The sequence below is a fragment of the Bombina bombina genome, chromosome 7 (assembly GCF_027579735.1).
Source record: "Bombina bombina isolate aBomBom1 chromosome 7, aBomBom1.pri, whole genome shotgun sequence".
NCBI classification, from domain to species: Eukaryota; Metazoa; Chordata; class Amphibia; order Anura; family Bombinatoridae; genus Bombina; species Bombina bombina.
The window spans coordinates 117049913-117066803 of NC_069505.1; the positions used below are offsets into that span (position 1 = coordinate 117049913).

The window sequence follows — 16891 nt, forward strand, 5'->3', positions numbered from 1 at the left end:
TAGGGTTTATTTTATAGGTAAGTATTTAGTTTTAAATAGGATTAATTTAGTTACTAATAGTAATTTTATTTAGATTTATTAAAATAATATTTAAGTTAGGGGGTGTTAGGGTTAGACTTAGGTTTAGGGATTAATTAGTTTAATATAGATGGCGGCGGTATAGGGGGGGCAGGATAGGGGTTAATAAATTTATTATTGGTGGCGACGGTGTAGGGGGGGGCAGATTAGGGGTTAATAAGTTTAATATAGGTTGCGGCGGGGTCCGGGAGCGGCGGTTTTGGGGTTAAACTATTTTAGTTGCAGCGAGGTACGGATTGGCAGGATAGGGGTTAATAAATTTATTATAGGTGGCGGCGGTATAGGGGGGGGCAGGATAGGGGTTAATAGGTATTATGTAGGTGGCGGCTGGGTCCGGGAGCGGCGGTTTAGGGGTTAATACATTTATTATAGTTGCGGCGGGGGTCTAGGAGCGGCGGTTTAGGGGTTAATAACTTTATTGAGTTGCACATGGCTCCGGGGCGCCGGTATTAGGGGGTTAGAACAGTGTCGTTTAGTGTGGGTGCTTTGTGACAGGGGTATAAATAAAGCTGGGGAAAAAGCCGAAGAGCAGCGAGATCGGATGAGTGATAACTATCACAGTCCGCTGCTCATCGCCCCGTACTTGGGTGCGCGGCTTTTTGACAGCTTTTTTGGTAACTTTGGCGAGCTTTATTCAGGTCCGCTGGCGGCAATGGTAGGCGAGCTTAGGCGGGTGTATTGGGCCGGCAAAGGCAGGTAAGTAGACACGTTGATAACTAGAGGCCCATGCATCGATTATAGGGGTCTTAATCGTCTTACTATTAAGAATGCTTACACTATTCTGCTCATTACTCTTTGACCGCCTCAAGGGAGCTACAGTCTTTTCTAAACTTGATTTGAGAGCAGCATACAATCTCATTAGGATTAAGGAGGGCCACAAATGGAAAACAGCATTTAACACCAGGAATGGGCATTATGAGTATCTTGTAATGCCCTTTGGCCTATGTAATGCCCCAGCTGTTTTCCAGGAATTTATTAATGATGTCCTACGAGATATGTTGCAACAGTGTGTTGTGGTGTACTTAGATGATATCCTCATACGCTCACCCACTCTTGAGGCTCATCGTTCTGATGTTACATGGGTACTTCAGAGACTACGTGAGAATGACCTGTTTTGTAAACTCGAGAAATGTGAGTTCCATCAGACTCAAGTAACCTTCCTAGGTTATGTAATCTCCGTTGCAGGGTTCTCCATGGATCCTGACAAGTTGTCTGAAGTCCTGCAGTGGCCTCGCCCAGTTGGTCTTCGCTCTATTCAACAATTTTTGGGCTTTGCCAATTACTATAGAAAATGTATTAAAAACTTTTCTTCCTTAGTCAAACTTATCACTGGCATGACCCGTAAGGAGAATGATCCACTCCATTGGTCACCTACTGCCAATAAGGCTTTTGAGAGTCTTAAGACTGCCTTTGCTGCCGCTCCAGTTATGGCTCATCCTAACCCTGTCCTGCCTTTCATTCTTGAGGTCGATGCATCTGAGACTGGAGTAGGTGCCCTCTTGTCTCAACGTCCCACACCTGACGGTTCCTTGCATCCGTGCAGTTTCTTCTCTAAGAAATTGTCTCCAGCGGAGTGCAATTATGAAATTGGTGACAGGGAATTACTGGCCATAATTTTGGCACTCAAGGAATGAAGGCACCTTCTCGAGGGTACTAGCGTACCAGTGCTCATTCTTACTGACCACCAGAATTTGACTTATCTGTCAGAAACAAAACATTTGTCACCCCGACAGGCCAGATGGTTGCTATTTTTGTCTCGGTTTAATTATGTGGTTTCCAACCTGCCTGCCTTCATTAGCAACACACCCCATAATAGACAGATTTTATGCATCCAATCCAGATACTTATAATGGGACTCGGGAGCGTGCATCATTTCCTCCACAGAATAAAGGAAGTTTGCTGTGACAACTTACTTTATATTACAAGCACAAAGGGCCAGATTACAAATGAAGTGCAAATGTTTGTGTGCAAACAATAAGGGGTTCACCGTGGGTGTTTGCGCGTGTCTGGCTTATCGATAGTATTACAAATTGAAGGTAAACGCAATCGCTTGAGGCTATGTGTATATATATATATATATATATATATATATATATATATATATATGTATGTGTGTCTGTGTGTTTTCTCTGTGTGTGTATATAAATATATTTGTGCATGTATGTGAATGTATGTATATATATATATGTATACATGTGTGTGTGTGTATGTATATGTGTGTGTATTATGTGTGTGTATGTATATTTTCTGTGTGTATATGTGTTGTATGTGTGTGTATGTAAATGTGAGTGTGTATGTGTGTGTGTGTATGATGTGTGTGTGCATATTCTGTGTATTATGTGTTTGCATGTAAATGTGAGTGTGTATGTATGTGTGTGTGCATATTCTGTGTATGATGTGTGTGTGTGTGAGTGTGTATTGTGTGTGTGTGTGTATTTATATGTGTGTGTATGTATGTAAGTGTGAGTGTGTATTATGTTTGTGTGTCTTGTGTATTCTCTGTGTGTGAATTATGTGTGTGTGTATGTAAATGTGAGTGTGTATGTAAATGTGAGTGTGTATGTATGTGTGTGTGTGTATTATGTGTGTGTGCATATTCTGTGTATGATGTGTGTGTGTGTGTGTGTGTGTGTGTGTGTGTGTAAGTGTGAGTATTTATGTGTGTATATGTGAGTGTGTATTGTGTGTGTGTGTATTTATATGTGCATGTATGTAAGTGTGTGTAAATTATGTGTGAGTGAGTGTCTTGTGTATTCTCTGTGTGTGAATTATGTGTGTGTATGTAAATGTGTGTACGTGTGTGTGCATATTCTGTGTATTATATGTGTGTATGTGTGAATGTGTATTATGTGTGTGTATTATATGTGTGTATGTATATTTTCTGTGTGTATATGTGTGTGTGTATATGTGTGTGTGTGTTGTATGTGTGTGTATGTAAATGTGAGTGTGTATGTGTGTGTGTGTGTGTATGATGTGTGTGTGCATATTCTGTGTATTATGTGTTTGCATGTAAATGTGAGTGTGTATGTATGTGTGTGTGCATATTCTGTGTATGATGTGTGTGTGTGTGTGTGTGTGTAAGTGTGAGTGTGTATTGTGTGTGTATTTATATGTGTTTGTATGTATGTAAGTGTGAGTGTGTATTATGTTTGTGTGTCTTGTGTATTCTCTGTGTGTGAATTATGTGTGTGTGTATGTAAATGTGAGTGTGTATGTAAATGTGAGTGTGTATGTATGTGTGTGTATTATGTGTGTGTGCATATTCTGTGTATGATGTGTGTGTGTGTGTGTAAGTGTGAGTATTTATGTGTGTATATGTAAGTGTGAGTGTGTATTGTGTGTGTGTGTGTATTTATATGTGCGTGTATGTAAGTGTGTGTAAATTATGTGTGAGTGAGTGTCTTGTGTATTCTCTGTGTGTGAATTATGTGTGTGTATGTAAATGTGAGTGTGTACGTGTGTGTGCATATTCTGTGTATTATATGTGTTTATGTGTGTATGTGTGAATGTGTATTATGTGTGTGTATTATATGTGTGTATGTAAGTGTGTGTGTATTATATGTGTGTATGTAAGTGTGTGTGTATTATATGTGTGTGTGCAGGGTCGGCTCCAGAACAAATGAAATGGGGGGGTATTTTTTTTTCACGAAGGGGCACCCATTTACAAAGCATGTATGAGAGTCAAAATAAGAGCAGACCTACATATTCTGCAGGGAAGTGTAGCTTCTGGCTGGCTTATCCCCCACTATTAACATTTGGAGAATATGTGCTAAATCACTAGGTAAAAGAATGAAGTCTAAATCCTATGTAGTGCACTAAATCAGAGCCATTAAACTTAGGCCCCCAGTGCAATAGCTCCTTAAAAACAATTCACCCCTTAATCACCATGATCCAAAACCCTTAAACTAATTCTCAAATCTCAATTATGTCCCCTAAACAGCCATGCACCCCAAACCCCCAAATACAATTAATCCCTTTGTTTTTAATAGCAGTGAGAATACTAGGTTTTTAGGTACTGGTAATTTTGTAGATTAGATTTAGCTATAGCTGTTTCGCAATAACTAACAGATATCAGGCTACTTAATACAACCTATGTACTGTGAACCTATAAGAATATGATTGTATCATATAAATATAAGTCTATAAATGGCTACCGGCTTGCGGCGGCTTCTATCGACGCCTCTAAAGTGCACTGTGATCTTAGACCCGGCCTAAGATCACAGTGCACTTTTGAGGCGTCGATAGAAGCCGGTAGCAATTTATAGACTTATATTTATATGATACAATCATATTCTTATCATGGTCTATCGTCTAAGAAAATGAGTAACTCATGATAGTTAGGTAAAATGAATAGGGTTAAAGACAAGTCCAAAAAGTCTCTAACTTCCAATTCCAAATAAGAGGTTAAGACACGGAGCTTCTTGCAGATGCGTGATGCAACCTCACAGTTTGGCAGCTAACTCCGCCCCCAGCATGCAGCATTACATAACAATTCGTTATTTTATTTATTATTTTTAAAGCGTATGATCATATCAATATTTTTTGAGGGGGCACAGCATTCCATTTGGGTGGGCATTGCCCCCCAAATGCCCCCCCCTTGGAGTCGACCCTGTGTGTATGTAAGTGTGAGTGTGTATTATGTGCGTGTTTGTGTATTTATATGTGTGTGTATGTAAGTGTGAGTGTGTATTATGTGTGTGTATGTAAGTGTGAGTGTGTATTATGTGCGTGTTTGTGTATTTATATGTGTGTGTATGTAAGTGTGAGTGTGTATTATGTGTGTGTATGTAAGTGTGAGTGTGTATTATGTGCGTGTTTGTGTATTTATATGCGTGTGTATGTAAGTGTGAGTGTGTATTATGTGTGTGTATGTAAGTGTGAGTGTGTATTATGTGTGTGTATGTAAGTGTGAGTGTGATTATGTTTGTGTGTGTTGATGTGACTCAGGGGTGATAGTGGGGTGGAATTCATTAGATCTTTTATGAAAATTATTGAGATCTTGCTCACATGCTCCATATTATTACTAAGATATAGTAAATGTAGCTAGAAAATGCCTTGAGTCTTATGCAGCAGGTGGTGGGGTACTAGATTAGTATTCTGGGGAGCCAACTGCAGAATGTGCCCAAAAGCTCTAGTGATATTAAGTGGGTACCAGTGCAGGGTGCTCTTCTATTAGATACTGTAAAATGTTCACGGCAAAGAAAACATATGGTACTTGCCTAAGTGAAAAGAAATAGATTGTTTCATTTAGACACTAAAATCAGTTTACGCTATGCATTAGCTTCAGCGGACAACAGCGCCCCCATATGCTACGGTAAGGAATGAACAGCCTCTTCCCTCTAGGGTCTCCTTATAGCGCTCTCCCTAGAGCATTCCTACACAAGCTAAACAATATCACTTCTGCAGCCAAATAACATTTGTGACCATTTATGGGCATTTGCTATGATGCTAGATCAGATCACCCTGTTACATTAACAGATTGTCAAAAAAAAAAAGCTAAGTTCCCAACAGAAAAGCTGCTAGTTCATTATTATTAAGTCCATGTAAGAAATCCCTTTCTACTTTGTATGAAACAGGGAAACGTGAAGAGGACACATAGTTTTATGGCTTGTTACACTAGATAAACCTCTATATTTTACATAAAAGGATGCTAACTCATAGAATATATAGCCAATTAAGCACAATTTACAAGGGTTTGCAAATAAAGAACAGTTCATGAATAAACCTTTTGGAAAACATGCTAGCCTCCATGTTAGAAATGGATGTAAATGGACTTGTGGTTTACTCTATAAAATGTTGCAGGCTTAGATAACTTTACCATACGTAAGTATGATGAATGTAAATAATGAATGCTTATTGCAGTGTGGTTTTATTTCCGTAAAATAATTATCTAATCTCTTCTAGCTACAGTGAAAAGGATGACACCTTCTTGTCCTTTGCACTCAACTCTGAGCGTGGAAGATGACGAGTGTGGTGTCCGCTTGTGTGCCCTTAAAGTGCAGTAAGGGTCTGCCATATAAAATGGATCTCATGCTCCTGAAAGGCGCAGTAAACCACAATAAACGCTAGCAGAGAGAAATGCTCAAACAAAACCCCTATGATTTGTGAGTACATCACTGAAAAAGTTAAAATTTATGGGCAAATGTAATAAGTATCAAACAACAAACAGCTTTAGCACAGAGGTGTGAAATGGATCAGCAGTTAATGGGTTACACAGACTAGGTATAGAAAAATGCTAATGATTAAGTTTTTTGTTAATAAATAGAAATTATCTTTAGATAACAGACATCATTGTTACCTAATATACTGTAATTGTGACAATGGACACTGTATTTCTTTTTTAATATTCATACTCATTTTTAAAAGCATCATTAAAGGGACAGTCAACACAAACTACACTACAGACAATCTCTTATCACATTCTTTTGTATTAGCTTTTCACAACAGGATACTGCTAGTTCATGTGGGCTATATAAATAGCATTATGCTCACGCCCGTGGGTTCTAACAAAACAGCACCAATTGGCTTAAATGCAAGTCAATGGATAATAAATAAAATGTCATGTGATCAGAGGGCTGTCAGAAGATGCTTAGATACAAGTTAATCAGGTAAAAAGTATATTAAAATAGCCATGATTTCTGTGCAAAACTAGGGAATGGGTAAAAAAAGGGGATTATCTATCTTTTTAACAATAATAATGAGTTGACTGTCCCTTTAAGGAAGAGATGATAAGACTTAAAATATGATCTTTGAGTGATTTAGAAATAATTTGTCATTAGACTCTTGGATCTTAATCCTTAGTGTCTGAAAAGAGCATAATATTTTTAAATTTAGCTAACTTTTTTTTTTTTTAAAGAATACCAATTAAATTACAACAATAATAACAGAAAATAACTTATTCAATGGTATTAGAAATTGAAATTAAATATTCCATACACTGTTTTACTAGACAATATAAAACTATTGCAAAAGTAAATAACTCAAAACAGCACATTATATATTGCCAATTACTGTGTCCTATTTATATGTAGTGAAATGACGCCCCCCTCTCCCTGCGCATGGTAGTGCAATAACATATAAAATAGGGGGAAATGCATATTTGAGAAATTAAAATGGAAAAGATAATGTTATAACTAGTTTCAAAACTAACAGTGGAATTTCATTACTACGCTTACTTAAAGGGATAGGAAAGTCAGAATTAAACTTGCATGAGTCAGACAGAGCTTATTATTTTAAGACAATTTTAAATTCATTTCTATTATCAAATTTAATTTATTCTCTTGGTATCCTTTGTTGAAAATAATATGTACATATCAGCAGCAGCAGCAGTGCACTATCGGGAGCTAGCTGGTGATTGGTGGCTACACATATTCGTTTCTTTACTTTGCCTCACCAGATTTGTTCTGTTAGCTCCCAGTGCATTGCTGCCCTGGATCTGACTTTAGCTATGTGTTTAATCCATTTGCAAAAATGCTTTAACAAATAAAAGCATTTTAGTTTTACACTTTTATATCCATTTAACTATGTTGTGCACACGGTGCAGTCACTAACAGGCACATAGCTACTGGGGCCCCATCTGGCCCCTATAAAATATACATATGTCTCCAGGTACAATGCCGCTTCTATTACTGTTCATTCCACTGCACAATCTCTAAAATGACTGCAGAATCATTTAGATAAAAATGAAGGTATGTTGGCAAATGTATAATAAGTTGATTACAATCTATCACTATCCTGTAGAAAAGTTTACACAAAATTCACCATTACATTCTATGAGGATTTTTGTAGATAAATGATTTGATGAGGCTTTTCTACAGAAGTGTGATTGAACCAAAATTATAAGAGGCAATGAATAACAATGAAAAAATGATAAAAGAAAAACTAGAACACAAAATATAATCATATGCAGTACATTGCCTATAATGTAGTTATTACTAGGCCCTCTCTATAAAGCAACTTTTAACATAGGGACTAGGGAGGAGAGGTCTATATAGAGATGAACCAGGAAGGGAGGAGAGGTCTATATGGAGATGAACCAGGAAGGGAGGAGAGGTCTATATGGAGATGAACCAGGGAGGAGAGGTCTATATAGAGATGAACCAAGGAGGAGAGGTCTATATAGAGATGAACCAGGGAGGAGAGGTCTATATAGAGATGAACCAGGGATGAGAGGTCTATATAGAGATGAACCAGGGATGAGAGGTCTATATAGAGATGAACCAGGGAGGAGAGGTCTATATAGAGATGAACCAGGGAGGAGAGGTCTATCTAGAGATGAACCAGGGAGGAGAGGTCTATCTAGAGGTGAACCAGGGAAGAGAGGTCTATCTAGAGATGAACCAAAGAGGAGAGGTATATACTGTATAGAGATGAACCAGGGAGGAGAGGTCTATCTAGAGATGAACCAAAGAGGAGAGGTCTACATAGAGATGAACCAGAGAGGAGAGGTCTAAATAGAGATGAATCATGGAGGAGAGGTCTATCTAGAGATGAACCAATGAAAAGAGGTCTATATAGAGATGAACCAGAGAGGAGAGGTCTATCTAGAGATGAATAGAGATGAACCAGAGAGGAGAGGTCTATATAAAGATGAACCAGGGATAAGAGGTCTATATAGAGATGAACCAGGGAGGAGAGGTCTATCTAGAGATGAACCAGTAAGGAGAGGTCTATCTAGAGATGAACCAGGGAGGAGAGGTCTATCTAGAGATGAACCAGGGAGGAGAGGTCTATATAGAGATGAGTCAGGTAGGAGAGGTCTATATAGAGATGAGTCAGGGAGGAGAGGTCTATATGAAGATGAACCATGAAGGAGAGGTCTATATAATAATTGGATACTTGGATAGCGCACAACCTCAAACTTAATCGACTCGCGGCACTAATAACAGGTATTATTATTACCCAACTTAATGGTACTCATTTTATTGACCTCGGAAGGATGAAAGGCTGAGTGGACCTTGCCGGGATCAAACCTGCAACTCTTGGGTTGCCAAAGATCTCTGTAACACTGCATTGGCACGATGAGCTATCTGTCCAGCTATATACAGATGAACCAGGGAGGAGAGGTTTATATAGAGACATGTGTAACATATTTTAGGAACCAGCGAGTGCTTCCCCTTGGGCAACACACACACAGTTATTGTTTTACAGCTGTTGCTCTGTCAGAAATCAGGCAGATTCACTGTACTGACACCTGTTACACTCCCTGTGGTTATAGACAGAGAGGGAATTGAGAATGGGAAGAGACAGCTGAAGCAATTGTTGTGGATATGCTCAGAGCTAACACTCTTCCTGCAGAAATTATTCACCAGTTTACAGAACTTAAAGGGACAGTAAAGTCAAATTTAAACTTTCATAATTCAGATAGAGCATGTCATTTTCCAATTTACTTTTATTTTCTAGTTTGCTTCGATCTCTTTGTTGAAAAGCATACCTAGCTATGTGTATAAGCAGCAATGCACCACTGAGAGCTAGCAGCTGATAGGTGGCTGCCTTAGCCTATATATATATATATATATATATATATATATATATATATATATGCCTCTTGTCATTGACTAACCAGATGTGTTCCTCTAGCTCACAGTAGTGCATTTCTGCTTCTTCAACAAAGGATTCCAATAAAATGAAACAAATTTGATAATAGAAGTAAATTGGAAACTAGTTTAAAATTGTATGCTCTGTCTAAACCATAAAATACAAATTTTGCTGCTTTGAAACGGGACACATATGAAAAATACATATGTCAGGGCTGTTTAAAGAAATATTTTGTATAAGAACCCTGACATATGTATTTTCCATGTGTCCCTTTTTAAAGCAGCAATATGGTCACCCTATTTAAAGGGATATTTTATTTAGAACTGAAATTGACATCAGTGCATTACATTTTTGCAAAACACACATTCAAAAAAAAAAAGTTCCACTGTTTTAGTGACAGCTTTTACTGTACATGCAATATATGGTCCATACATTTGTAGGTTGCATAACCTCTTACAGCTAACACACATGACGTACAGACATATGCTTTGTCTGTCATGTGCACAGTAAAAACTGTCACTCATTCAGTAAACACTTCTACTAGAAGCATTATTGCTAGAGGCATAACTAAAACTCACTGGGCAAAGTCCCGTCATTTGAATAGCACCACCCATTCCAAAGCATAGCTAATGAGATGTATGTATATGTATGTATACATATAAATTCACACACACAAACACATGCACACATACAAATACATACACATATACACACATGCATACACAAACACATGCACACATACAAACACATACACATATACACACATGCATACACAAACACATATATACACACATGCACACACATAAAAACACATGCACACATACACAAACACACACATATACACACATGCACACACACATATACACACATGCACACACAAACACATGCACACATAAAAACACATACACATGCACACAAACACACACATATACACACATGCACACACAAACACATACAAACACATACACATGTACACAAATGCATACACAAACACATGCACACATTTAAACACAAACATATACATATATACACACATGCATACAAAAACGCATGCACACATACACATGCATACACAAACACATGCACACATACAAACACATACACATATACACACATGCATACACAAACACATGCACACATACAAACACATACACATGTACACAAATGCATACACAAACACATGCACACATATAAACACATAAACATATACATATATACACACATGCATACAAAAACACATGCACACATACAAACATACACTTATACACACATGCATACACAAACACATGCACACATACACATACACATGTACACAAATGCATACACAAACACATGCACACATATAAACACAAACATATACATATATACACACATGAACACATACAAACACATACACATATACGCACATGCATACAAAACACATACACACATACATACAAACACACACATGCACATATGCATACACAAACACAGGCACACATAGAAACATATACACATATACACACATGAATACACAAACACATGCACACATAAAAACACATACACATATACACACATGCATACACAAACACATGCACACATACATACACAAACACATGCAGCCATACAAACACATGCAGCCATACAAACACATACATATATACACACATGCATACACAAACACATGCACACATACAAACACTTACACAGATACACACATGCATACACAAACACATACACACATGCATACACAAAAACATGCACACATACATACAAACACATACACATATACACACATGCATACACAAACACATGCACACATACATACACAAACACATGCAGCCATACAAACACATACATATATACACACATGCATACACAAACACATGCACACATACAAACACTTACACAGATACACACATGCATACACAAACACATACACACATACATACAAACACATACATATATACACATATGCATACATATACAAACATGCATACACAAACACATGCACACATACACACATGCATACACAAACACATGCACACATACAAACACTTACACAGATACACACATGCATACACAAACACATACACACATGCATACACAAACACATGCACACATACATACAAACACATACATATATACACATATGCATACATATACAAACATGCATACACAAACACATGCACACATACACACATGCATACACAAACACATGCACACATACAAACACTTACACAGATACACACATGCATACACAAACACATGCACACATACACACATGCATACACAAACACATGCACACATACAAACACTTACCCAGATACACACATGCATACACAAACACATGCACACATACACACATGCATACACAAACACATGCACACATACACACATGCATACACAAACACATGCACACATGCATACACAAACACATGCACACATACATACAAACACATACATATATACACATATGCATACATATACAAACATGCATACACAAACACATGCACACATACACACATGCATACACAAACACATGCACACATACACACATGCATACACAAACACATGCACACATACATACAAACACATACATATATACACATATGCATACATATACAAACATGCATACACAAACACATGCACACATACACACATGCATACACAAACACATGCACACATACAAACACTTACACAGATACACACATGCATACACAAACACATGCACACATGCATACACAAACACATGCACAGATACACACATGCATACACAAACACATGCACACATACAAACACTTACACACATACACACATGCATACACAAACACATGCACACATACAAACACTTACACACATACACACATGCATACACAAACATATGCACACATACAAACAGATACACATATAAACACAAACATGTATACAGAAACACATGTACACACACAAATTCACACACACATGCACAATAGGGAGTTATTGCACAGCTTAGCAAACACCCCTAACATTCACTACAGCACTAAGAAATAAGCTTATCACACCAAACTGATTGCTTTCGGTGTAGAGCTTTCTTTCTTTTATTTTTCCCGGGTGTTTTTCAGTCACCACAAGTTTAAAGATCTCTAGTGGTGATTAGAAAAACTGCAACCCTGTAAATAAACTGCTCTAAAATCTGATTTTGCTTGTCAGCAATGCGCACTAAAATACTTGTTGCCTCTGTGATTACCTTGTATCTAAGCCTCTGCAGACTGCTCCCTTATTTCAGTTCTTTTGACAGACATACATTTTAGCCAATCAGTGCTGATTCATAGGTAACTCCACAGGAGTAAGCACAATGTTATTTATATGGCACACATGAACTAGCAATGTCTAGCTGTTAAAAACTGTCCAAATGCAATAAGATAAGAGGCAGCCTTCATGGGCTTATAAATTAGTATATGAGCCTACTTAGGTTTAGATTTGAACAAAAAATACCAAGAGAACAAAGCAAGTTTAATGATAAAAGTAATTTGGATAATATTTTAAAATTGCATGCCCTATCTGAATCATGAAAGTTTAATTTTGACTAGACTGTCCCTTTAAATTCTCTAGTGTTCTACGTTCCACATCAGGACAAATGCCCATGGCTCACCAATATCCACCCAACCCTGCCTGTGTGTTTAATATAAATATATATGTATGTTAGTAATGGCAAAGCAGCATTTCCTATAGCCTTTCCGGGAGAGGGAGGGGAATTTGTGGGTGGAGCTGCAACAAAAATGGCGGGCTGCAGATGTGATATGGGTGGAGTTGGGCTTGTCATGAGCCAGGTTGGGCGGAGTCTGGTGTGCTGTGAGTAGAGATGGGGCAGTCAAGAGTTTTCGCTCTAAATACTTCACATTTGCAATAATGTGGGAAGCTACAGGGGGGGGGGGGGGGCAACAGGTAGATCTTCCAACCTGTGACAATCTGGCAAAGTCCATGCCAATTGGGGGCTCTGATACAGGATAGTTTTTTTAGCATGACATTACCATTACCATAATTGTATATTATGTGTATATAAGAGGAGGTATATCTGCATGACAGACAGATATGGGCAAAGTCAACTCCTGCCCGTGTAGCTTCTCCAGTTCTTATATTACTCGTTGTTGCATGGAGAGATATGTGTGAGGTGAGCCTTAGTGAATCAGCAGCACAGAATACCCTAGAAGATGGTGAGGCTGGTGGGAACTTTTGATGAATTATCATCTGTGTCCAACAGTTTAGTCTTCAGAAATTAAATATGAAGGGTGCCCACTGGTGTTTTCTGGGCAGGGCCATGAAAGGAGGGGTGGGGCTAAAACAGGAGGAACTGTACCAAGCATGTTTTGGGCAGAGTCAGGTGGGTCGGTGTGGAGCTGGGGGCTGGTCATAGGAAAACAATGAAGTATCATACTTGCGTGGCACATTATGCTGGGCAGACTAGTGTCCCTCATGCTGATGCTGCTGGTGTCTAGGTCCGTGTAACACCATCACTGACAGGAAGACATCTTGTGTGTTTCATTTTAGGCAACAGTGTATTCCCAAATAGTTTCACTATAATGTGATATATCTATTAAACACAGAGAGAACATGTCCTTACTTGACTGAATCTTCCTTCTCCATCTCTGAGTCTTGTTAGATGAGACGGACTGCAAATTGCTAGCACGGAGCAGAGCTAAAAAAGGCCAAACAACAGGATTTAAGTTAAAAGTAACAATTACAGGCCAGACAACAGGATTTAAGTTAATAGTAACAGTTGGGGCTTACTATGATCTAGCAAGCTTCCTTCACACAAACTGTAAGTTGCTTTTTAACACTAAGTAGTTGTTTTTTTCCTCAATTATTAACAGACTGAATGCCAGAGAGAGCATCAATGTATTGAAAATTCCCCCCAAGGAGTTAAATTCTAAAGGTTCGTTAAAGTTGTTTTTATATATGCATATGCTAAGATCACTCTTTATAAACAAAGTGTTGCAAAAAAACTACAAGCAAATTAAATGTTTTCAAATAATTTAGAGCTGTGATTTTCTTATCAAAATTTACACTGTTCCTTGAAAATTATCTAGAGTAGGGGTGCTCAGTCTTGGTGCTCCAGAGGTTTTGGAACTAAATTTCCCATGATGCTCAGACACTAAGCATCAGCTGGCTTTGCATCATGGGAAATGTAGTTCCAAAAGTGGTGGACAGTGACAAACCCACAATCATAAAAAGATAGAATTTTTTTCAGCACAGGAAAAAGGCATTTTTTAATTTAAAAAGTACAGTGGGTGTTGAAATGCCCTAATTTAGATTTAAAAAAATAAATAAATCAATATCCCTTTAAATGTAACATATCCAACTGGCTGTTTGCTACCAACAGAAATCAAACAACAAAGTTTAGATCTACATATGTATACAATTATTTATAAAAATTATCTGTGCATAGTTAAATTGTGTGATAATATTATGTGTAATACCTTATGATTACCAGTAGATAGCACTACTGACCAAGGGGAAATCTAATGTGTGAAAACCAAAGATCTGGTGACATATTCATTATATCTGTGCAATATAATTACATGCACATTCAGTGAGCGGCTGCTACAGGGATCTAGAATTTGTGCTTTGTTATTATTTAATTGCAAAGCTCACTGGCGTGTTAAAATTTAGATTTACAGAAAACAGTAGGAAAATATTCTCTCTATATATTCCCTGCTTGTTTCAATTCTTGTTTTCCCATCAAGTGATTTATTTTCTCATCTTTATTACACCATTTCCTTTTTACACAGAAGAATTCTGGTCTCTTTTTTTTTTTAATTTTGAAGAATAATTGCGTTACAACAAAATATACCATATTGGTATCATAACAATACAAAATATACTTTCCATTGGTACAGCATTTCAGATAAAGTTAATTTCAACATATAATCTATTTTGAATACCATGACAATACAAAATGTATTTTCTGATACAACCATTTCAATAAGCAAAAAAATCATTCAACATTTTATCTGTTTGGAATACCCTAACAAAAACTCCAGTTTTTCTCTTGTCTTGAACTTCCACAATTATCTGTTTTTCCTACAGTATAATAAAATAAATTAAACTTAACAGGGACAAAAAAAAAGGGGGGGGGGGTCCTGCCTCTTATACAACACATGGATCTTTATCCTATTATTGGGCAGAACCACATACAATGGAGTAAGTCCACTGAGGCTCCATTGTATTTGGGGCAATCACTTATTCTACTATCTGCCCATTTAGCTAGTTTTTTAGGCGTGATATGAGCATCAATAATTAACTTAATGTGTGACTTTCCAGGAGCAGGAAATAGGGGCCTATTTAAACCAGTTAATACTTGCTTTAATATATGTTATATCTTTAAAGTGAAACCTCCATTTTAAAAACATTACATCTAGTGCTTGTTGTCCTTGTTTTGCAAGTAGTATTTTATACATTAATGAAATAGAATGTATACCAAGCCTGTGTACGTTAATATAATCTCCTAGTTTCCCAAATTAATTTATTTCTTGTATTGAATCTAGATATCCAGTGATGTAATGCTTAAGTTGTAAGTAGGCATAAAAATTATTATTAGGAATATTATATTCTTGCAAGAGATTCAAAGGTTCTTATCGTATAAGTTCTCTCTAAAAGTTGTACTACATAGATCAGGCCTTTTTGTTTTCAGGACCTAAATATCCCAGTATCTATCTTGGGTAAGAAAAGAGGATTACATTGAATAGGTAAAAGGGAGGAGTAATGGAAGTTTATATCAAGTGCTGAGCAAAGTTTTTGCCATGCAATGATAATATTACGAAATGGGAATAGATTTTGTACTTTTATTGGGAGTTGGGTTGCAGAACAATGAATAATAGCTTTTAGCGTAAATGGAGAGACTAGATTCTCCTCAATTTGGAGATTTGTAAAATAATTTCTTCCGATAATCCAATCAACTGGAAATTGTGCTAATATTATAATGTTATACCACTTTATATCCGGGACGGAGAAACCGCCATATTCTGATGTTTAAATTAATTTACTTACAGATAAACCATGTCTTTTTTTCAAATAAATGTAGAGCAGTCCTTATTGAAGTGTTTTATATCTTTGTTTAAAATGAAAAGTGGTAAGTTCTGCATAATAGGAGAGATTTCCCTAAAACCCCTAGGGAAAAGAGGGGGGGGTGGTTATAGAACTGTCTCCACAAATCCCCCTCAAACAAACCTAAGTATTCAGAGGTGGGCAGTGCCTTATGCTAATGTGTTACACATTATAATGAGAAGAAAATAGAAAGGGGAGCATAAACTGGCAC

General features: G+C 37.3%; 1 protein-coding gene across 1 annotated transcript in view; it reads right to left on the reverse strand.

The window, feature by feature from the left end:
• MICAL2 (microtubule associated monooxygenase, calponin and LIM domain containing 2) overlaps positions 1–16891 on the reverse strand; it is a 529879-nt gene that overhangs the window by 140404 nt on the left and 372584 nt on the right. The window contains exon 36 of the mRNA XM_053689298.1: positions 14198–14272. Within this exon, the coding sequence (XP_053545273.1) occupies positions 14198–14272 (75 nt within the window). The remainder of the gene's footprint in view (positions 1–14197; positions 14273–16891) is intronic.